Source organism: Octopus bimaculoides, chromosome 5, assembly GCF_046866305.1.
Source record: "Octopus bimaculoides isolate indiv1 chromosome 5, ASM4686630v1, whole genome shotgun sequence".
NCBI lineage: Eukaryota > Metazoa > Mollusca > Cephalopoda > Octopoda > Octopodidae > Octopus > Octopus bimaculoides.
The window spans coordinates 126,905,339-126,928,208 of NC_142932.1; the positions used below are offsets into that span (position 1 = coordinate 126,905,339).

The 22,870-nt window shown below is 40.2% G+C and overlaps 1 protein-coding gene across 1 annotated transcript in view; it reads left to right on the plus strand.

Moving 5' to 3' along the window:
- The first annotated feature begins 4,390 nt into the window (after nucleotides 1–4,390).
- Nucleotides 4,391–22,870, plus strand: part of LOC106867826 (protein-lysine N-methyltransferase SMYD4) — a 31,161-nt gene continuing 12,681 nt past the window's right edge. The window contains exons 1-8 of the mRNA XM_014912851.3: nucleotides 4,391–4,579; nucleotides 8,045–8,189; nucleotides 11,727–11,816; nucleotides 13,135–13,261; nucleotides 16,728–16,787; nucleotides 18,479–18,530; nucleotides 20,274–20,436; nucleotides 22,312–22,436. Of these exons, the coding sequence (XP_014768337.1) occupies nucleotides 4,437–4,579; nucleotides 8,045–8,189; nucleotides 11,727–11,816; nucleotides 13,135–13,261; nucleotides 16,728–16,787; nucleotides 18,479–18,530; nucleotides 20,274–20,436; nucleotides 22,312–22,436 (905 nt within the window). The 5' untranslated portion in view covers nucleotides 4,391–4,436. The remainder of the gene's footprint in view (nucleotides 4,580–8,044; nucleotides 8,190–11,726; nucleotides 11,817–13,134; nucleotides 13,262–16,727; nucleotides 16,788–18,478; nucleotides 18,531–20,273; nucleotides 20,437–22,311; nucleotides 22,437–22,870) is intronic.

Below are 22,870 nucleotides of genomic sequence, written 5' to 3' on the forward strand. Positions count from 1 at the left end.
CATTGACACGTCTCGAGCAGGGCCAGCTCACGGTACCGGCAACTCGGGCAGTCGCCCGGGGCGCCATTTGCTAGGGGGCGCCAAGGTAAACGAGATAAAGACAAGGAAATTTCTACGACCGTCAGCTTGTACATGCCAAAGTTCAGCTTGCCTGTGGCGCCGGCAACCCTAGGGCTGGCCATGGTCTCCAGATGAAGTATGTTTTTCTTGTTTCTTTGCTTTTCATTTAGATTTTTTTTTACTTGAGTCCCAAGACGTCCGTCCATTCCTCAAAACTTTTGAACCAAAGTTTTCATCTTGCTCCGACAAAATGTGAGGCTGCCATAATTTTTAATGCAATCGCTCTAAAGACTAAATCTGGGTTTGCTAACCACCCAACAAGCACAAAAGTTTGTGACGATTATTTCTAGGAGCCTCCAACCGAAAAGATGTTAAAATCATTACATTATTTGATTATTAAAATACTTTCAAACCAAAGATAGTCTCTTGAGGTGCTAAAATTGGTTGTCAAATCTCACTCAAATCACACCCGTACCTTTTGTTTTGTTTTGTTTTTAGACTGAATTATATTGTTGTTTGAAGAAAATATAAGATGGCTCTTGCAACGCCTTTGATCTCAAATCTGCTCGTTCAGAGCCGACCTGGACCTAAGAATAAGAAAAGTACTAATGTACTAAAAGCAAAATCTACTAAAATACTCGAGAACAGTTTTACGCTATTTCCATCAAGTAAATTGTTTTGTTTTTCTCAGAAGAAATAGATAATTTAATTATACATTTTTATATATACCCAGGCCTATTCCCCATTTTTTTTATGAGTGGGTGGGTAGCCACAACAAAACGCATACCATTCATTTCCCAGCTCAAACAGGCCAGCCCCATCCTATGCTCGGCTTAAGGCATAAAACGCAACCCCTGATATCACAGCGGGGCCCGACAGCATATGCTGGTTTACCTCCACTGCATCATGCTGGTTCCGTACCCCTTTGAGCATCCGTCCGCAAGCACTCTCCAAGCTTTCCTATCATTAATAAACTCTCTTGCCTCTCTCACTCCAACACCTCTAACCACCAAATCTTTCTTCATTCCATCCACACAAACCGAGGTCTGCCTCTGATTCTGCTGCCTACCACTTCTGCCTTCATCATCCTCTGCTCCTCATTCATCCTCTCCATGTGGCCAAACCACCTCAACATTCGTCTATCCATTTTGGTTGTTAGTTTTTCTCTCATTCCTGCTCGCCTTCGCACTTCCTCATTCCTCATCCTTTCCACCCGTGTCACACCAACCATAGCCCTCAAACACATTTAGTCGCCTCCTTTCCGTCTCTCTCAGACCCACGTCTCTGCGCCATATGACATTGTCAGCACAATCACGCTCTCATACACACCTCTTTTCGCTTACATACTCAACCTCTTATCTCTCAGCACACCTTTCACAACTCCAAGTATCTTACTCCCTTCCCTCCCTCTATAGCCCACTTCCTCAGCCAACCCCTCCCCCCATCCGTCGTCACATGTGATCTCAGATACTTAAAAACACTCACCTTTTCTAACACCTCACCGTTTACACTCACATTCATCTTGCCAGCCATTCCATCTCTCGAACATCTCATCACCTGGGTATGACTCTAAACTACATCCGGTAGGGGGTTCCTGGAGCCCTGTTTTCGGGGTCTGAGGAACGTGGAATCACCTCTTAGCCACTATTGTTCCCAGATCTACTCTGACCCGGAGTGGTAGCACCTGTAAGGGCCCCAGCTATAGGTTAACTAGCACCCCACCCCTGCGGCTGGGTGTGTGGGACAGGTAGAATACAGTCGCCGTATTCCCTGCGTGTTGTAAGAAGCGACTAAAAGGGGTAGGAGCGAGGGGACTGGGAATCCACCCCTTTTAGAAATTCCTGCTTCTAAAAAGACAACAGGAAATAATTTAATGAAATTCATTAAAACTTATCAAGGTTTTATCGTTATGTTATGCTTAATAAAACGGCAATCTACTTTGTTAGTCCAACCAATAGTCTGTTTTATTCGCATTTCATTACAAACGAGATACGCTCCTACTCTCACATTACTAATTGCTTTACTACCTGACCATTATTTTTCTGGGTGAATGAAAGATAAAATCATTCCTTCACACACTCTGTATGAAAAACGATAAGTTAGTTTTAACCTATTTAAAGTGTGCAGTCATGAACGTGTTAACTCTAACTGAACTTTTATGTTTACGAATACTTCATGCGTTATCATTTTTGTGTCTAAAGTCTAAACCTTGTTTCTGGTCACTGTTCAGTATTCGGGTTTTGTAGTTTTATCACTGTTCGCATTAGTTGAAAGTAATGCCCTTTAAACTCATCAGGACACGGCTAAGTCGCTTTGTGGAATAATTCAAGCGGTTGTAGAATTAAATTGTTTCAATTTACTTATCTTCAGGGATGGAAATGGATTTGGGGAGCTAGAATTACACTAAGGTCCTTAAGGGTCCACTTCAGCGTGTGGTCTACCTGACTATTTATTCTTTAGCATGCAGTCTAACTCTAATCTAATTCCAACCCTAACCTTAATATTTACCCTAAACCTCAAACATAATCCTAGACCCTAACTCTAATCTTAAATCTTAAACTCGAACCCTAAACCCTAACCCTAGTGTGAAGATCTAAGGTTTTCAAGTCGGAGGCACCAATTGTGGAGAAAAATGCAACCACTACAGTTGTAGCGTAACGATGTAGCGACTGTTGATGTGAAAAACAACGCCATTGTAACGCGCAGATGAAGTGAAGAATAACATCAAGGAATAAAGAATAATATTCGCCAATTCATTTGCCTGCAGTTGTTAGTTATAAATATATATATATAGTAGTGTGGAGGCGCAATGGTCCAGTGGTTAGGTCACTGGACTGGCGGTCATAGGATCGGGGTTCCGATTCCCAGACAGACCGGACGCTGTGAGTGTTTGCTGAGCGAAAACACCTAAAGCCCCACGAGGCTCCGGCAGGTTGTGTTGGCGAACCCTGCTATACTCTTTCATTACAACTTTCTCTCACTCTTTCTTCCTGTTTCTGTTGTACCTGTATTTCAAAGGGGCCAGCCTTGTCACATTCTGTGTCACGCTGAATCTCCCTGAGAACTACGTTAAGGATTCACGTGTCTGTGGAGTGCTCAGCCATTTGCACGTTAATTTCACGAGCAGGCTATTCCATTGATCGGATCAACTGGAACCCTCGTCGTCGTAACCGACGGAGTGCCACAACACATAGTAGTGATTGTAAATAATCGACATGTTGATGGCTCGCTGGCTGGTAATTGGTAGTGGTGCGTTCTGCTGACCGAGAAAGAAAAGGTAAAGATTGCTTTGTGCTGGCAGAGAGAAAGAAGGGGTAAAAATTGCGTTTTGCCTTTCTGCGCTAGCGAAAGATGCTCCTCGGCTAACCGAATGAAAACCGAAGAGGGCGAGTGAGAGAGAAATGCTCTCCATCCATCATATAGTGTGTGACCAGGAAGTAGGTCAAACCTTCAACAAAGGACTGACCCTTCCGTGACCAGCAAAGGTCCTAGGAGGTGTGGAGATGAAATCACAAAAGACCACACACTTGTCTGACAAGCAAGTGTGTGAATTCAGTTTTGAATCTCAGGTCGGCAGGGTCAAACGAGCTCCTGCAAGATCATTTCACAGAGTAGACTACGGATACTACGGCAGACCGCACACTAAAGTAGTACCTCAGTTAGGCTGAGGTTGAGAAGGAGTGGCATGTTAGACACTATAAGCGGCAGCACCCCTATCACGCATGAAGTAGAGGGACACCATCCCATGCACGTATGTCAAACAATGACCGGCAGCACAGACGGTGTGTCGCCAAACGAAGGCTTTCGATTGAAAGTTTAGGGAGAAGTCATAGACCTCAATATTGGCTTGGTACTTTATTTCATCGACCATGGAAGGATGAAAGACACACAGACTTCGGTGGAATTTGAACTAAGAACGTAAAACCAGAAAAAATGTTACTAAGCATTTTGCACGAGTGCAACAATTTCAGGAGAGGATATGTCGATTACTTCGGCCCCATTGCTCAACTGTTACCTATTTTATCGACCACAAAACGATGAAAGGAAAATCGACTTCGGCGTAATTTGAACTCAAAACCCGAAGACGGACGAAATGCCGCTAAGCATTTTTCCCGGTGTGCTAACGATTCTACCAGCTCACTGCCCTTTCCCGAAAAGATGAAAAGGGGCATAACTACAGGGTTTTACCCCCCAGACTTTGAGAGGTTATGCCGATGAAAGGTAAAGCCGACCACGGCGGCAGTTGAACTCAGAACATAAAGACGGATGAAATACCGCTAAGTATTTTACCCGGCGTGCTAACGATTCCGCCAGCTAGCCACCTTAATCGTAGCATTAATATTAATAAGGAATCCACTTGGGTTTACACCGGTACAATGGCGTCCAAAATCGGCAATTGGCAAATTGCTTTGGATAATATCATTGAAGAATTCGACAAAGATGGTTCTTTAGAATATTTCCGAACACTCACCACTAATCAGAATAGGATTGAGTTTATTCTAAACAAAAATATTATTTTGTACGTTATTTCTTTCATACTGATGTCATTTACCATTTACGAACTTTCAATGTAACAGCATTTTACTTTGCAGATGATAATATTTATTTGAGGATTTCATTTCTCACAATACATTGTTTATATATTTGCGAGGGTTTTATTGTGTGTGTGTGTGTGTGTGTGTGAGAGAGAGAGAGAGAGAGAGAGGTGGAAGCTTCTTTTGACAAAAATATCACCTGGTTTACATCGAAATAATGTTTTGTGTGTGGATGTGTATATATATATATATATATATATTAAAGGATTTGAACTCAGCCGTCGAAGACGACGTATGAGCGTTCAACTTTTGCCGAACAACCTGCTCCAATAATTTGTTTATAATGATCAATTAGCACGTGCTGTTCATTAGCTCACTCTCGCTCCGTCAAATCGACGTTACCTGAACCGGTGCACAGTGTAACACACATCAGGTGTCGAAGTGATCGTAAAGCAAAATGAGATGAAGTGTTTTGCTCAAGAACACAATGCACCACCCGATCTTGGAATTGAAATCACGATCTTGCGATTGTGAGTGCAACACCCTAATCACTGCCAAGCTAATAACCTAGTGTAGAACTCAATATACACGTATTGCAGAAGAAAATGTTAGCTGAGTAGAGAGATGAATAAGAAAAGGAGATGACACAGGAAAAACAATGGTTATGTTATGGACTTCATTAGCTTACAGTGGTTTCTTCTATAAGATGCAGTAGACTCGTAGTTGAGTGCCTGAATAACACACTGTAGCTTCATCGGAGCCTCGAAGATGAAGTGCAATTTATTTAGGAAAAAAGAATTACATTTGTGCAATATACAGGGACCGCATTACCAGTGAGAAAGTTATTATTGATGTATATAAAAATGGGTTTATCCAAAAGGCAATTAGATTTATTGGTGGAAAAAGTAGAAAGACTTATATGTCATAAAGTACAAGGACAAATTGGCCAATATGATCCAGAGTACACTATTTTAAATAAAATATTCGAAGACCTCAGAGTACTTTCAACCTGAGGCTATGAAACTTTTAAGCTTATAATTCTGTTGAGAGAACTTCAGAAATTATTTCTGTTTTGAAACCAAAGCAGAGTTTTGGTTATGGAAGCATCTCATCCTGACTTTGAAAAGTCTTTTAACTGATACCTTTTGTTTATTAATTAGGCAACCTTGACAAACTTATAAATTGCTTAACTTATTTGTATTTTCAAAAAACTCTCTTCCCCTTTCTCTATTTGTTTGATTTATGAAAAATATCATTTTTTATCCTTTTTTTTTTTATTTTAGTCATTTGACTATGGCCATGCTGGGGCACCACCTTGAAGAATTTTTACTCAAACGAATCAAACTCAGTACTTTTTTTTAAAGTACTTATTCTATTGGTCTTTTTCACTGAACAGCTAAGTTATTGGAACATACACAAACCAACACTAATCGGGCTTCTTTCAGTTTCCATCTACCAAATCCACTCACAAAAGCTTTGGTTATCCAGCAGTTATAGTAGCAGACACCTGCCCAAGGTACCAGGCAGTGGTACAGAACCCCAAACCTTGTGGTTGGGAAACAAAGTTCTTACCACACAGTCATGTCTGTACCTTCTTTAACTTTTTGATTTTGTTTTTTTATTTCTTAGGATTTTCACAGAAATAATGCCATACATTTATACAACTATAGAAAGTCAACAGAATAGACACATTTTCTGAAATAAGAAGAAAACACCAATCAGAATATTCTACTTTTTAAATTGTATCACTATAGAATTAGAAATGAGACCTTAGATATTTTACAGTTTAGTTTTATAGATATTACAGAGATGTACTTGCATAGCAAGTGACCTGATCTGAGATCATGTGCTGAAACAAAAACAATTGCAGCGTGGAAGGTGTTTATAAGCCATTTAAAAACACTCAAATTCAACATTTAAATTTAATTTGCCAAAATATTTTCATCGCTTTGAGACTGTGACCTGTGCTGTATTTATATATAGCTTTATATTTAGTCTAGCAGTAGTCTACCCTTGGGCAGGTCTGTGCCATAGCTCTTTCTATATGACCAAGTGGGGTGGGGGAGCTGTACTCTCCCTTGCTACCATTAAGTAGATTATCAGAACTTCAGCTACCATGACTAGACTTGAAATGAAGACTGGAGAGGTTTGCTGTTTGCATTCTCCAGGCAGGTGGGATTTGAACTCAGAACAAAGGAAGCTGCAAAATATACAACAAAGCATGCTTCCCAGTCTGAGAATCAAACTCACACTCTTGCAGTCTTGAGTCGAACGCCCTAACGACTGGGCTACATGCCTTTACATTATACAGTTACCTCACTAATTAAATTCCAGTTACTGAATACAACTGTAAAATATCATCTTACCAATCTCTATTTGGTGTTCTACAAGGTGACTTCCATGACACTCCTGTTTATGATCTACATGAACAACATATCTCTGACTTCAAAATTATTCAATTTTATTCTATATGCCAATGAATCATTGATTTTCTCTTCTGCAGATTTTAAAATCTGAAGAGAACAAATACAAGGAATGGAATCAGTGACCTTTTAAAAGTACCAAGTTGGCTAATGAAAAATAAGATCTCTCTCAACTTCAAAGATATTAAATATATGTGGCCAGTACCTCCTGACTGGCCCCCATGCCAGTGACATGTAAAAAGCACCAACTGAACTTGATTGATGCCAGGCCTGCCTCACTGGCTCCTGTGCCGGTGGCACATAAAAAGCACCCACTACACTCTCGGAGTGGTTGGTGTTAGGAAGGGCATCCAGCTGTAGAAACATTGCCAGATCAGAATGGAGCCTGGTGCAGCCTCCTGGCTTGCCAGACCTCAGTCAAACCGTCCAACCCATGCCAGCATGGAAAACAGACGTTAAACGATGATGACATGCTCTTTCATTATCAGAAGAAACATAGTTCCTCAGACACATATATACATGCACACTCACAGCGCACAACACATACACATGTATTTGCAAATGCACACATACACGCACACCACTTTTTAGACTGGTTATTCCAATAATCTCCCACTCTTGGATAGAAAATGTACTTCTTTTCAAATTTCCAAATTCTATACTGAATTCGTCAATGCATATTATTTTTATTAAAACTGCATTTTTACCTGCAATTAAAACTGCATTTTTACCTGCAATTAAAGCCATCTTTACTCAGTTTATGGTTTTAGTATCAGTTCTCCATCGCTTGTTGCTTCAACTTAAAGAATTTGCTTTCAGGCAATCCAAAATTCAAGCTATTCATTATGTTCAATACCTTGATCAGCTGAACAACAAGAATCTATTGATAAATCATTTATACATCCTTTTTATTATTGTTGCTGTTGTTTGTGTTTGTATTTCATTCTATGTATATATATATATATATATATATATATATATATATATATATATATATGATTTTTTTTTTTGTTTGGATTTTTTTAGAAATATTCCTTGGATCTCTGCCTATTTGGAGAATGCTGATAAACTACACCTGAAATCTGACAAAAAGTCAGTAGCAGCACGACAAAATGGCAACAAGGCATTTCAAAAGAAGAACTTTGCTGTGGCTCTGGAACATTACACTAAAGTTAATTGTGTTCTTTTGTTTTAATTCTGGTCAATGAATGCAAGATGGCTTCACTGGTAGAGTACGCTAGATGGGAAAATGTTGTGAATTGTTTTGTATTGTAAGGTAATCAAGAGAGAAGGGACAGTTCTAATGATGTTTTGTGGGCTTTTCCAGCCTGGTGAGATTGATTTAGCTGGTGAATAAAGTACATTGCTTTATTCTTTTACTTGTTTCAATCATTTGACTGTGGCCATGCTGGACCACCGCCTTTAGTCGAGCAAATCGACCCTAGAGCTTATTCTTTGTAAGCCTAGTACTCATTCTATCGGTCTCTTTTGCCAAACCGCTAAGTTACGGGGACATAAACACACCAGCATCGGTTGTCAAGTGATGTTGGTGGGGGGAACAAACACAGACACACAAACATATACACACACATGCACACATACACACACACACAGACACATATATATATACGACAGGCTTTTTTCAGTTTCCGTCTACCATATCCACTCACAAGGCTTTGGTCAGCCCAAGGCTATAATAGAAGACACTTGCCCAAGGTGTCACACAGTGGGACAACCCAGAACCATGTGGTTGGTAAGCAAGCTACTTACCACACAGCCACTCCTGCACCTCATCATCATCATCATCATCATCGTTTAACGTCCGCTTTCCATGCTAGCATGGGTTGGACGATTTGACTGAGGACTGGTGAAACCGGATGGCAACACCAGGCTCCAATCTAAATTTGGCAGAGTTTCTACAGCTGGATGCCCTTCCTAACGCCAACCACTCAGAGAGTGTAGTGGGTGCTTTTACGTGTCACCCGCACGAAAACGGCCACGCTCGAAATGGTGTCTTTTATGTGCCACCCGCACAAGCCAGTCCAGGGGCACTGGCAACGATCTCGCTCGAAAATCCTACAGGAGCCAGTCAGGCGGTACTGGCAACGGCCACGCTCAAAATGGTGCATCTCATGTGCCACCCGCACAAGAACCAGTCCAGGGGCACTGGCAACGATCTTACTTGGCTTGCCGGGTCTTCTCACGCACAGCCCATTTCCAAAGGTCTCGGTCCGTAGTCATCGCCTCGGTGAGGCCCAATGTACGAAGGTCTTGCCTCACCACCTCAGCCCAGGTCTTCCTGGGCCTACCTCTTCCACGGGTTCCCTCAACTGTTAGGGTGTGGCACTTTTTCACGCAGCTATCCTCCATTCTCACCACATGTCCATACCAGCGCAATCGTCTCTCTTGCACGCCACAACTGATGCTTCTAATGTTCAGCTTTTCTCTCAAGATACTTACACTCTGACGGGTATTCACATTGACATTACACATCCAACGGAGCATACTGGCTTCATTCCTTGCGAGCTTACGTATGTCCTCAGCAGTTACAGCCCATGTTTCACTGCCATGTAGCATGGTTGTTCGTACGCATGCGTCATACAGTCTGCCTTTTACTCTGAGTGAGAGTCCCTTTGTCGCCAGCAGGGGTAAGAGCTCTCTAAACTTTGCCCAGGCTATTCTTATTCTAGCAGCTACACTTTCAGCGCACCCACCCCCACTACTAACTTGGTCGCCCAGATAGCGGAAGCTATCGACTACCTCTAGTTTTTCACCCTGGAATGAGATAGAAGTTGTTTCCTGTTTGTTTGCAGTCTTTATTGCACCTGAACATCTGCCACAAACAAAAACTAACTTGCTAGTTAACCTGCCTTTGATGTTGCTGCACCTCTTATGTGTCCATAGCTTGCACCGGGTACATCTTATAGAGTTACTACCTACTCCTTTTCTACATACTGAGCAGGGCCATCTACCTGAAGGGGTTTGTGTTTTATCTACCTTCCTACTTATTAGGATTTTGGTTTTAGCTAGGTTGACTCTAAGGCCCTTCAATTCTAGACCTTGCTTCCACACCTGAAACTTCTCCTCTAGTTCTGATAGTGACTCCGCAATTAGGGCAAGGTCATCAGCATAGAGGAGCTCCCAGGGGCAACCTGTCTTGAACTCCTCTGTGATTGCCTGGAGGACTATGGTAAATAATAGGGGGCTGAGGACGGAACCTTGGTGGACCCCTACCTCTACCCGGAATTCATTTCTGTACTCATTTCCAACCCTCACCTTACTGGCAGCATCTCTGTACATGGCTCGCACAGCTCTCACTAACCATTCTTCTATCCCAAGTTTCCTCATTGACCACCAGATAAGGGATCGGGGGACCCTGTCAAAGGCTTTCTCCATGTCAACGAAAGCCAGGTACAGAGGTTTATCCTTAGCTAGGTATTTCTCTTGCAACTGTCTCACTAGAAATAAGGCATCAGTAGTGCTTTTACCTGGCACGAACCCAAACTGCATCTCATCTAAATCTAAATTGATTCGCTCATCTTCATCTTTATCATTATCCTTTGATAAATAATAAAATGTACAGAAAGTTGGTCGTCTTCTGTTGGTTGTTTTTCCTCGCATTAGGTACTAAATGTGGTTATTTTGAGAAGTCCACTGTATGGCGTTATTATTTTCTGTAATAATGCCCTTTATATAAATATAAACAAATAATTATATTCTTGGGAATAGAAATTTCCCTTATGAATTTTTTTACACACTGGCTTCTTGATAAAATTCTTGTAAAAGAGTTTTATCCCTTTTTGAATTTATTTATCAAATACAATTATATATATAGATAAATAATATTTGATTAGTTTAAATGTACACAAATGCATAAAAATAATTTTTAATTCCATTAGACATTCTAAAATACTTTTAAATTTCATTCAATTTTGAAAAGGTAAAATCAGACAAAACTTATGGGATGACCTGATATATACATAAATCTGTATATCCTACTTAACATGTATGTACTGTAAGAACACCATAATACTGTAGGATTCATCTTGAGGAAGCATCTTGTATAGACACAGAGGGCTAAAAAAGCACAGAAATATCAGGTGCACACTAAAAATATCCAGGACCGGCTGTAGAACTGCTAGATCACATGATTTCTGCATGTTCCATCATTGATACAGGACATCATTTTTCATCTGCTGCTAATATGTCTGTGCTTTTTAGCATTATACGTCTGCAAGAAATGTTTTCTCAAGACAAATATGGCATTCTTACTGTACATCTACAGTAAGTAATATATCCAGATTGCTATTTGAAACTAATATTGGAGCCATCACTAATAACTAATATATATATAAAACACCCACTAACTCTCTGAGTCGTTGGCATTAGGAAGGGCATCCAGCTGTAGAAACTCTGCCAAATCAGATTGGAGCCTGGTGTCACCTCCTGGTCCACCAGTCCTCAGTCAAATCGTCCAACCCATGCTAGCATGGAAAGCGGACGTTAAACGACGATGATAATGATGATGATATATATATATATAAGGAAATAGACAAACTAAGAGAAGGAGATGCTATTGTTTTAACTCTGGTCAGTGTAGATATCACAAAGCTATGTCACTTGTGATCTTTATAACAAAGCATAAGAATTCCTGTCTACTATTGCTTTCAGTTACTCAAGTCTATTTTCCCTTTCTTTCTCTTTTCAGAGCCTAACATTGGCACCGTTAACTTCCGATGACCTTGCTCTTTCTTATTCGAATCGATCTGCAGCTCTCTTTCATCTCGGCAAATACCAAGTCAGTATTAAGCAAACATCTAGCTATTCACTTCTTTTCTTTACATATTGGTTTCAAACTTTGGCACAAGGCCAGAAATTTTGGGGAAGGGGTTTAAGTTGATTACATCAACCCCAGTGCTCAACTGGTCCTTACTTTATTGACCCCCGAAAGGATGAAAAACCAAGTTGACCTTGTCAGAATTTGAACTCAGAACGTCCAGACAAGCAAAATGCTGCTAAGTAATTTACCCGATGTTCTAACAATTCTGCCAACCCACCTTGTTGCTTCTTTACTTACTGGGTAGCAAAATGTCGATGTAATGGCAAAGCTACATTGAATGGAAATATCAGCTTGGTTCAATCCTCAGTTACAACTGCTTCATATCTTGCACTTGTTCTCTCATAGCATGTGTAATCTCTACATTCGGTGATGCATCTGTGGGGCCTCCCACAGATGCATCACCGAATGTAGAGATTACACATTGGGTAGAGGCAATTGAATTTCCCCCAGCGTATTACTGGGATTTAGTTTATCAACCCTGGAAGAATGAAAGGCAAAATCAAGCTCATTGAGATTTATATTCAACATAAAGGAGAGACAAAACTAATTCTTGAGAGAAATCTAGTTCAGTGCTTTATTCCTTTTGTCCCCAAACTGACCTCTCAAGAGGTTAAAAGCTTCTTGTTGTTACCAAAAACATTTTAAGTTATAGATGATAAGTAAACCAATTGAATAAAACAAGTATATTCTTTTCTACTCTAGGCACAGGGTTTGATACTTGGTGAGGTGGGGGCAGTCGATTAGATCGACCCCAACACTTGACTGGTATTTAATTTATCAACCCCGAAAGAATGAAAGGCAAAATCGACCTCGGTGGAATTTGAACTCAGAACGTAAAGATTTGGACTCCAAAGTCACTTTCAGCACAAACGTCAGCTGAGGAGACTGGATGGAAACTGACGAACCTAATGCTGGGATACAAGCTGGAGCCGACAGAGTGAAAATATGAAAGAATGTGTTAAGTAACACATGTCAGTATATATGTTATAAATAATAAATATTTTATAGTCAAGACAAGCGAGACCGTAGTCATGGCCAATGCTGGTGTCAGGTTAATGGCACCTGTGCTGGTAGAATGTAAAGAACACCCACTATGCTCTGAGCGTGGTTGGCGTCAGGAAGGATGTCCAGCCACAGATAAAATTGCATTTCAAAACACAGCACTTAGAGCAGCCATTATTTTCGGAACAACCTAATATATTCACTTTCCATTTCCCTTCAAAAGAATATCTTCTGTATAAATATCAAATCTTTTACATTTCTTCCCACCAACCAGGCATGCATAGCTGACATTGAAGAAGTCAAACAATGTTCTTGTATTCCTGCACATCTTCCATCGAGACTCAGTCTTCGGAAAGCACAATGTCTTTTCTATCTTCAACGCTACAAAGAAGCAAATACTGGTAATTATGTATATTTTTTTTTGTTTCTTTGTTCCTTCATTCAGTCTTAGGAGATTTATTCATGGAATTTTAAACCAATAATCAGCACACCACAAGCATTGTTTGATTACGTGAACGTTGTTCGAAAACAATTATTCAAATGGAAAATTGTATGAATGAAAATTATTCAAAAGGACAATTATACGAAATGTTAATTATTCTAAATTTTTTATTTTATTTAAACAAAAATGATAATAATTAAAAATCAGGTACACAAATGATATTTATTTCGAATAACTGCTTTTCAAATAATTGTTTGTGAACAATTTTCATAATACGTCCCTTTTTTTCTTTTCTCTCTCTTTCACTCTTTGTATCCTGAAGTTAGTGTCCTTATATTGATGCTGTAATCATGATAATATGATGGCCAAGTGAGAAATAAGGCACCAGTCTACATGACATCTGTTGGAACCAACTCATTAGTTCAATGTTATTGGGTTCCAACTCACTGAACACATTTTGTTGGATAGTACACTTAATTCTACTTATCTAGGTGTTGAAAAAGACTACCAGATTATCTAGGAATATTATTTAAGATAACTACCAAAGTTATTTTTAAGGACCAATTGCCTGCTGTTTGACCCCTACTTCAGTGTAATAAGCTAATCCTTTCAACTATAGACACAAGGCCTGGATTTTGTGAGGAGGGGAACAGTCAATCACATCCACCCCAGTACTCAACTGGTACTTGATTTATCGATCCCAAAAGGATGAAAGGCAAAGTCGACCTCGTCGAAATGTAATAAGCTAATGACAAACCAGACTGTGCCCTGTGCATGGCAGCATTTTGTTACTCATCTTTTTAGACACTTTTATTGAATATCTTTCCTAGGTATACAGGGAAATAGCTGTTGACTATTAGACTTATCTGAAATTGAACTGTTGGTTGTTGTATTAAGCTAGCAGTAAATATCTGGTGTTGCTCAAATAAGTAACATTAATCCTTCAATATTCAAATCTCTATGACAAATGCAGAGCTTATTAATTCACATCATTTTAATTAATCATGCATTGTTGGGTGATATGCTGTGCTTGTGAAGACCTGTCAAACCCAGTGAAATTGTAGTCGTAGTTGATGACAGTGTTGTGTGACTGGAATTCGTGCCCATGGCACATAAAGAACACCATTCAGGCATTGGCCCTCATGGAGGCAGTGACAGATAACCAAGACCCCTGGCGATATGCCATGCATGTATAGACCTGTCGAGCTAAGTGAGATTATAGTCATGGTCAATGCCAGTGTCAGGCCATTGGCACCCATGCCGGTGGAATGTAAAAAACACCCACTACACTCTCAGAGTGGTTGGTGTTAGGAAGGGCATCCAGCTGTAGAAACCATGTCAAATCAGATTGGAACCTGGTACAGCACCCTGGCTTACTAGTTTTCAGTCAAACCATCCAACCCATGCCAGCATGGAAAGCAGACGTTAAATGATGATGATGATTATCTGGCAGCTTTGAAGTTTCAATACTGTGATTGTTTATTTTTAGAATGACATTGTAGGGGAGGTGTGAGAGGCTGGATCTCACCGGTTTGAACACAAAACTAGTAGAGTATTTGAGCTGGATATAGCCAGTTTAAATGTTAAAGGGTTAGGAGAAGATGAAAGGGAAATTATAATGTAAGAATTGAGTCTAATATAAAAATGGATTTTTTTTCTAATTTAATCACAGGAAGATGGGCTCTGTGGCCCACAACCTTTCCAGTTTCCTATGAGATTAGGAAGAAACAGTGTTTCATAGGTTAGTGCAGAAGGAAGCAGCACATCAAGATATTAGATTATGCTCCCACTGGAGACTCAGTTGGAATCATCATCATCATCATCATCATCATCGTTTAACGTCCGCCTTCCATGCTAGCATGGGTTGGACGATTTGACTGAGGACTGGTGAAACCGGATGGCAACACCAGGCTCCAGTCTGATTTGGCAGAGTTTCTACAGCTGGATGCCCTTCCTAACGCCAACCACTCAGAGAGTGTAGTGGGTGCTTTTACGTGTCACCCGCACGAAAACGGCCACGCTCGAAATGGTGTCTTTTATGTGCCACCCGCACAAGCCAGTTCAGGGGCACTGGCAACGATCTCGCTCGAAAATCCTACAGGAGCCAGTCAGGCGGTACTGGCAACGGCCACGCTCAAAATGGTGCATCTCATGTGCCACCCGCACAAGAACCAGTCCAGGGGCACTGGCAACGATCTTACTTGGCTTGCCGGGTGTTCTCACGCACAGCACATTTCCAAAGGTCTCGGTCCGTAGTCATCGCCTCGGTGAGGCCCAATGTACGAAGGTCTTGCCTCACCACCTCAGCCCAGGTCTTCCTGGGCCTACCTCTTCCACGGGTTCCCTCAACTGTTAGGGTGTGGCACTTTTTCACGCAGCTATCCTCCTCCATTCTCACCAGCGCAATCGTCTCTCTTGCACGCCACAACTGATGCTTCTAATGTTCAGCTTTTCTGACTAGAACAAAAGAGAATTCACTAAAGTCATCTGAAGGCCAAGTGATGTTAAAATAGGCAAAGATTGGGACGGAAACCCCAAAACCATCCATCCAACAAACTCCATCATTAGTTTGCATCTTTCCAATTTATCTCATAAAGGTTGGCTTAACTTGCTTATTCCTCCCCCAAGACATTGGTAGAACATGTTTGGCCAAGGTGTAACGGAGAAGAATCAAACCCAGGACCACATGATTGTAAACTTCTGAACCATATAGCCATCTATGCCTGTACCCTAGGAGGCTCTTAAGAAGGTGTTGTGCAGTGGAATATCCTGGAAGCAGGTGATTGCAAAGATGGTGAATTTGTTTGCAAAATTTACTTTGCCATTTTCTTCAACAAAATAAATTCCAGCAATGTACTATGGCTGATTCAATTGAATATACACTTACCCCTATGAAAACTGTTCTTTTGTCTGTGTAAGAAATCAGTTATGAGACTATAACAACTGCAAAATGAAAGAACTTGAGGGTCCAACATGCAGTTATGAGTTCAACACTTACTATTGAAACCATAGTGTTATGCTCCTAAGAAAAGTCTATGAGTTTGCTTGCCTCAGGCCTAATCTGGTGCCTAGTTGAGACTACCATCTGGTTTTTGGATACATCTACTGGAGTTCATTGTGTATGGCAAGCATTCAAACCAAAATCCCAGGCCCCTCTTCATTCCTATTTTTCTTGTAGACAGATGTTTCAACTAGACATCAGCTTCTTCCGTTCTACAATTCTGGGATGTCTCTGGTTACTGCTCCTCCTAAGCTAACTTTTCTCATAAAAAAAAGCTGTCTTAAAATTCCAGATTCTTGTAATTTCTCCTCCAATTAACATTATCTCTTTATATACTAACTCAGAAAAATGGATGCAAATCAGTATAAAATTTTTCTTCAATTTTTTTTTGTTTTATCTTTATCTTACCAACATTTATTTAAAGAATTGCAAGATGGAATGAAGAACTTACAGCAGAAAACTTATGATGATCCAAAGAAAAAGGGTTAGATATTTTTTTAATTTACATTTATTTCTGTTTATTTGTCTTTGTGTGTGTGTGTGTGTGTATTTCAAATCCTTGTTTTCTTTTTAATTTTCTAATAACTTTCTCCAAACTTCTGCCGTTTCTATCAGTTGACCAAAATCGTTCGGTGCTACATACCCAACTGAAATATTTACAATTTAAACTCTCTCAATATTACTGTGTTGCAATTCTGGCTGATATTCATCCACAGAGGACCAAGCACTACTCCATCCTGATCTCCATGCTGTAAGTTGAAGGGCAAAACAACATGCTGCTAAATGAAGGAGAAAAAGTGCTCAAACAATCATACACAATAGAAAATTACTATTTGTAAATCTCACAAGAGATATTCAGCAACAGTACTTTGGAGTAAAGATTGTTTGCCAACATAACATAGCAGTCCTGGTTTAGGACGAATGTTGCTGTAATTCAACCCCAGGAGACATCGTCCTTATATTTCCTTTGGAAATATGCTGTGTGTGAGAAGACCCGGCAAACTAAGTGAGACCATAACCCGTGGCCTATGCCAGGGGTGTAACCAGTCCACTTATGCGTACCTTTCCTTCATTGGACACTAAACTCTGCTTGCGAAGACCCTGTTGAGGCAAGTGAAATCAAAATCAAATTAAATTCACAAATTTGATGACTGGCACCCGTGCCAGTGGAGCGCTAACAGCACCATCCAAGTGTGATCGCTGCTAGAGCAGCTGACTGGCTTCCGTGCCGATGGCACATAAAGAGCACCATTCGAATGTGTTCATTACCAGCGTCGCCTTACTGACACTTGTGCCGGCAGCACGTAAAAAAACATTCGGTCGAGGTCGTTGCTAGTGCCGCTGGACTGGCTCTTGTGCAGGTGGCATGTAAAAAAACACCACTTGAACATGGCCGTTGCCAGTACCGCCTGACTAGACCTCATGCCAGGGACATGTGAAAGCACCCACAACACTCTCGGAGTGGTTGGTGTTAGGAAGGGCATCCAGCTGTAGAAACATTGCCAGATCAGATTGGAGCCTGGTGCAGCCATCTGGTTCGCCGGTCCTCATTCAAATCATCCAACCCATGCTAGCATGGAAAGCAGACGTTAAACAATGATGATGTTGATGACGATGACATATTCTCTTAGAGAATAAATATTGATGAATTATGAAGCAAGTAAATATTCAGTCTTGCCAAATCTTATGAATAGATGAATTTTAATGTGATAGTAGTGCTTGATATCATGATGTAGAGCTAATCAAAAGAAAGACATAAGGCTAATCAAAGGAAAGGAAAAATGATAAATAAAATAAATGTATATTTTATTGTGGGCACTGAGAAGTTCAGTGTTTCACAATAATAACTTGTAGTTTTGTACAGGATGGAAATATAACCACAAGGTACTGTGAAGCATTCAACCTTATGATACCCACCAAAATATTCATACTCTACAAATGAATTGAGTTCTTTCTTACTTCAAGAGATAGTTGTATGTAGTACTATGCTTACACACACACACACACACACACACACACACACACATTTATATAATTTTCATCTTTTCTTTCGTTAGTTCTTTATTTTTTCTCTAACTTTCCTTCTTTTTCTCTTTTGTTATTCAATTATCTTCATTCTTTCATTTGTCTTTCTTGTCTTCAATGTATTTACTAATTTTTTTTCTTTCTTAACAGAAAGTTTATTGTCTGATTTTGGAAAATGGCTGAAGAAAGTAGAAACAAAATTGTAAGTAGGAGAATTTGCAAATTTCTGGAATGTTTACGAATCATAAGTGAAGTTGTATAAGTTTTAACGAGTTTGAAAGAATGCCTGTGTCTATGGGGAAGCACATACAATTTTGTCTTTAAAGTTATTAACATGGAATGATGTATTGATTGGGTCCAAAACTATTCTGGCAAGGAATGAAAACCAATGTCTAAAACTCCATCACCACAGACAAACTCAGAACCTCTCGACACTAATCGTCGTCATCATCACCATCATCATCATGAAGACCATCAACATCATCATCATCACCATCACCATCATCACCATCGTCATCATGAAAACCATCAACATCACCACCATCACCATCATCATCATCATTTAATGTTTGTTTTTCCATGCTGGAATGGGTTGGATGGTTTGATAGGGACTTGCAATGCCAGGATCTGCACCAGGTTCCATGGTCTGTTTCGGCATGGTTCCTACAGCTGGATGCCCTTTCTTAATGTCAACCACTTTACAGGGTGGACTGAGTGCTTTTTATGTGGCACCAGCACCAGCAGGGTTGCCAAGTAACTAGCAAGACAAAGACCCCTTGGCTGAGAGAGGGAGTGGTTCTGAGGAAGGCGGCTTTGTGTCGGTTGAGAGATACAACAGAGGAATAGAGACAGGTGTCTAACTATAGAGAAGATACTTGGCACCATTAATATCAAATAAATATTCTTTGAATAACATCCTGATCGTTTAGGAAAGGAATCCTATATTGAATAATGTTGTCCAAGATACACGGTGCCTGGAAAAGAGATGGAAGAGTCACTGATGGAATACATTTAACCCCTTAGCATTCAAACTATCCATACCCAATCCAAATATTCCACCTGTTTAAGTCTAGATCTGATCCCTCACACCTACCTTACAATGTCATTCTAAGGCGGTGAGCTGGCAGAATTGTTAGCATGCTGGGTGAAATGGTTAGCGGTATTTCGTCTGCCATTGCGTTCTGAGTTCAAATTCCCCCAAGGTCAACTTTGCCTATCATCCTTTCGGGGTTGATAAATAAAGTACCAGTTACGCACGGGGGTTGATGCAATCGACTTAATCCCTTTGTCTGTCCTTGTTTATCCCCTCTATGTTTAGCCCCTTGTGGGCAATAAAGAAATAAGAAGCTTGCTTCCTAACCACATGGTTCCGTGTTCAGTCTCACTGTTTGGCACCTTGAGCAAGTGTCTTCTACTATAGCCTCGGGCCAACCAAAGCCTTGTGAGTGGATTTGGCAGACGGAAACCGAAAAAAAACCTGTTGTATATATGTATATTTGTATGTGTCTGTGTTTATTCCCACAACATCACTTGACAACCGATGTTGGTGTGTTTATGTCCCCGTAGCTTATTGGTTCAGCAAAAGAGACCAATAGAATAAGTACTAGGCTTACAATCGACCCTGGGGTCAATTTGTTTGACTAAAGGTGGTGCTCCAGCATGGCTGCAGTCAAATGCCTGAGACAAGTAAAAGAATCACATCAAACTCTTGAAGCTGTGAGTTAAATCCGTGATTACTTGGAACCAATGCAAATGAACTGGCATTACTACATTTGAGGGAAGAATCTGAATGCAAAAGGGCTGACCCTAATTTTGTTCAGTCAGGGTTGATTTGAAGCTAAGCCATAATACCAACAAACCACGTCGAAGAAAACTACCACCCACCCACCCACCCCATCATTAATTGGGGTATTAATCAACAGAATTAATTTTCTTTATTTTATAGTGAACTGGAATTAACAAATGATATCACCTCAACTCATCTGCTTGACACTAACAATGTCTTGGAACCCTGTACCAAAGTTAGTTATGGCACCAATTCTGTCGTTACTTGTGCATCCAGTGCTGTCGAACTCCATGACAATAGCAGTTTAGGCCGACATCTTCGAGTAAGTCCAGGAATAACTTTGTCATTTGTTTCAGGAATTCTGTTTCAGCAGATAATTTAGTGGTATCTGTTAGAAATTTTCATAATTTAAAGTACATGTTACCGGCAAAAAATTATTCTCTGCTTCAGTATAAACTATTTTCCTCAATAATTCAATTAATGACTCATTTCACATAGTTAATCAATTAATGTCTCAGTTATATATTTAAGAGATGAGGAATTATTTACATTATTTACATTTGTCCTCATCTTGTTTGTTAATACAACGTTTCGGCTGATATACCCTCCAGCCTTCATCAGGTGTCTTGGGGAAATTTCGATCCTGGGTTTTCATTCCTAAGGTATTTTTAGATGTTTTTATTATCATTATTATTATTCAGGTCACTGCCTGGAATCGAATTTGGAATCTTGGGGTTAGTAGTCCACACTCTTAACCACTACACCATTTTGCTTAGTTAATCAATCAATGACTCATTTTGCTTAGTTAATCAGTGTGTGTTTCTTCATATAGCATTCGAGTCAAAAGTTTTGCAATATTTTGGTAACATAATTGCTTTATTTGTCAAGTTACTACAAAAGCAGCCAAAGTGGAGGCCATTCTGTTGCACTGTCTGAGGCCACCTTTCTGCCAGTTTGTTGTATAGTGAAACAGTACACCCCTCCCGGTAAAAAGTGGTAGTAGCCAGCCATTATGAATAGACCAGTAGCCAGTCGACAGTAGAAGGGGAGAAGGTCGAGAGTAGGTGTAGACTGTGTTGATAGTCGTGTCTGTGCTGATATAGTAAGTCATACTGAGATACTGAGTGGACATTACAACGATCCAACCTTGTGAGGATAATAACACTGTATGACTGGGGGTTGGACAGTGCCAGGTAGAAACATTCTATTCATCATCATCATCATCATCATCATCATCATCGTCCGCATTCCATGCTAGCATGGGTTGGACGATTTGACTGAGGACTGGTGAAACCAGATGGCTACACCAGGCTCCAATCTGATTTGGCAGAGTTTCTACAGCTGGATGCCCTTCCTAACGCCATGACTTTGGAATATAACAATATCTGTCAGAGCAACAACCATCGTCAAAAGACAGATACAAAAGTGGTAAAAGACTGCTTTACAACACAGTTCTTTGATTCCATGTTGATACCAGTTCTTGTCTTTCAAGATAAAGAATTCCTTCAGTGAAGTTTCCTCCTACGTTTGGTTGATGAAGCATTGTAAGCAGCAGGAGCCATAGAAGGGAACGAGTAATAATCCAAGGGGGATAGTTTTCTGTAACCCTGACATGCATAAGCTGTGATTAAGCAAGGGGCCGGCTTCTGGAACCTGTTGCCAAACATGGGTCTTTCGAACACAAGGTGATGCTCTGTGTCTGGTGGAATTATGAGGGGATAATCCACTACGAGGTCATTCCACACAGTCGAACCATCGATGCCAACCTGCACTCCGAACAGCTGCAGTACATGTATGCCATTGTGTTACAAAAATACACTGGCATTCATCATCATCATCGTTTAACATCTGCTTTCCATGCTGGCATGGGTTGGACAGTTTGACTGAGGACTGGTAAGCCAGAAGGCTGCACCAGGCTCCAATCTGATCTGGCAAAGTTTCTCAATCCGGTCATGTCAACAGCACTAAAATAAGTGTTGTTTGAGAACCAACAAACCAAAGAAGCCACAACTTTCAAACACATTTACCCTACGTACAACCGTATCAGTAAATAAATTACAACCACTCCTTGAATACGTAATATCATCATCATTGTTTAACATCCTTTCTCTATGCTATATATACATACATTGTATATATATGTCTAAATATTTACTTGTTCACTGCAACTGTTTTTGATGTTTCTCAATATTTTCAGGCTAAACACCCTCTCAAAGCAGGAGATGTCCTTATCGTTGAGAAGCCGTATGCTGCTATCCTCCTACCAGACTACTATTTATCTCATTGTAATTACTGTTTTGATGAATTAGTTTCTCCTCTACCGTAAGTACCATTCTTGACACCATCTTCAATATTTTCTCTCTACTTTGCTTTCTCTGTTCCTTCTTTATTATCAGTCTTCATAACAGCTTTCTTCTTTTATCACTTGCCATTATCATCATCATCATCATCATCATCACCAGTAACATTACCTCCACTGCTGCTGCATCATCATTGTCATCATCATCATCATCATCATCAAGGCGGAATATCAGAAAGATATAAATAATCCATTCCTCAGTGTCTGCATGTGTCGAATGCACTTCTTGTGTCTTAGCAAAAGGACCCTATAAACCACTCATCGAAGTAGTTTGCACTGAATGACCTTCCTTCTGACCTTCCATGAAGCAAGGAATAAAAACTTTCAATGGAAACTTGGGTTTGTCTGCCTCAGTGAAAAAAATGAATTATTAGAATGATGATGATGATGATGATGT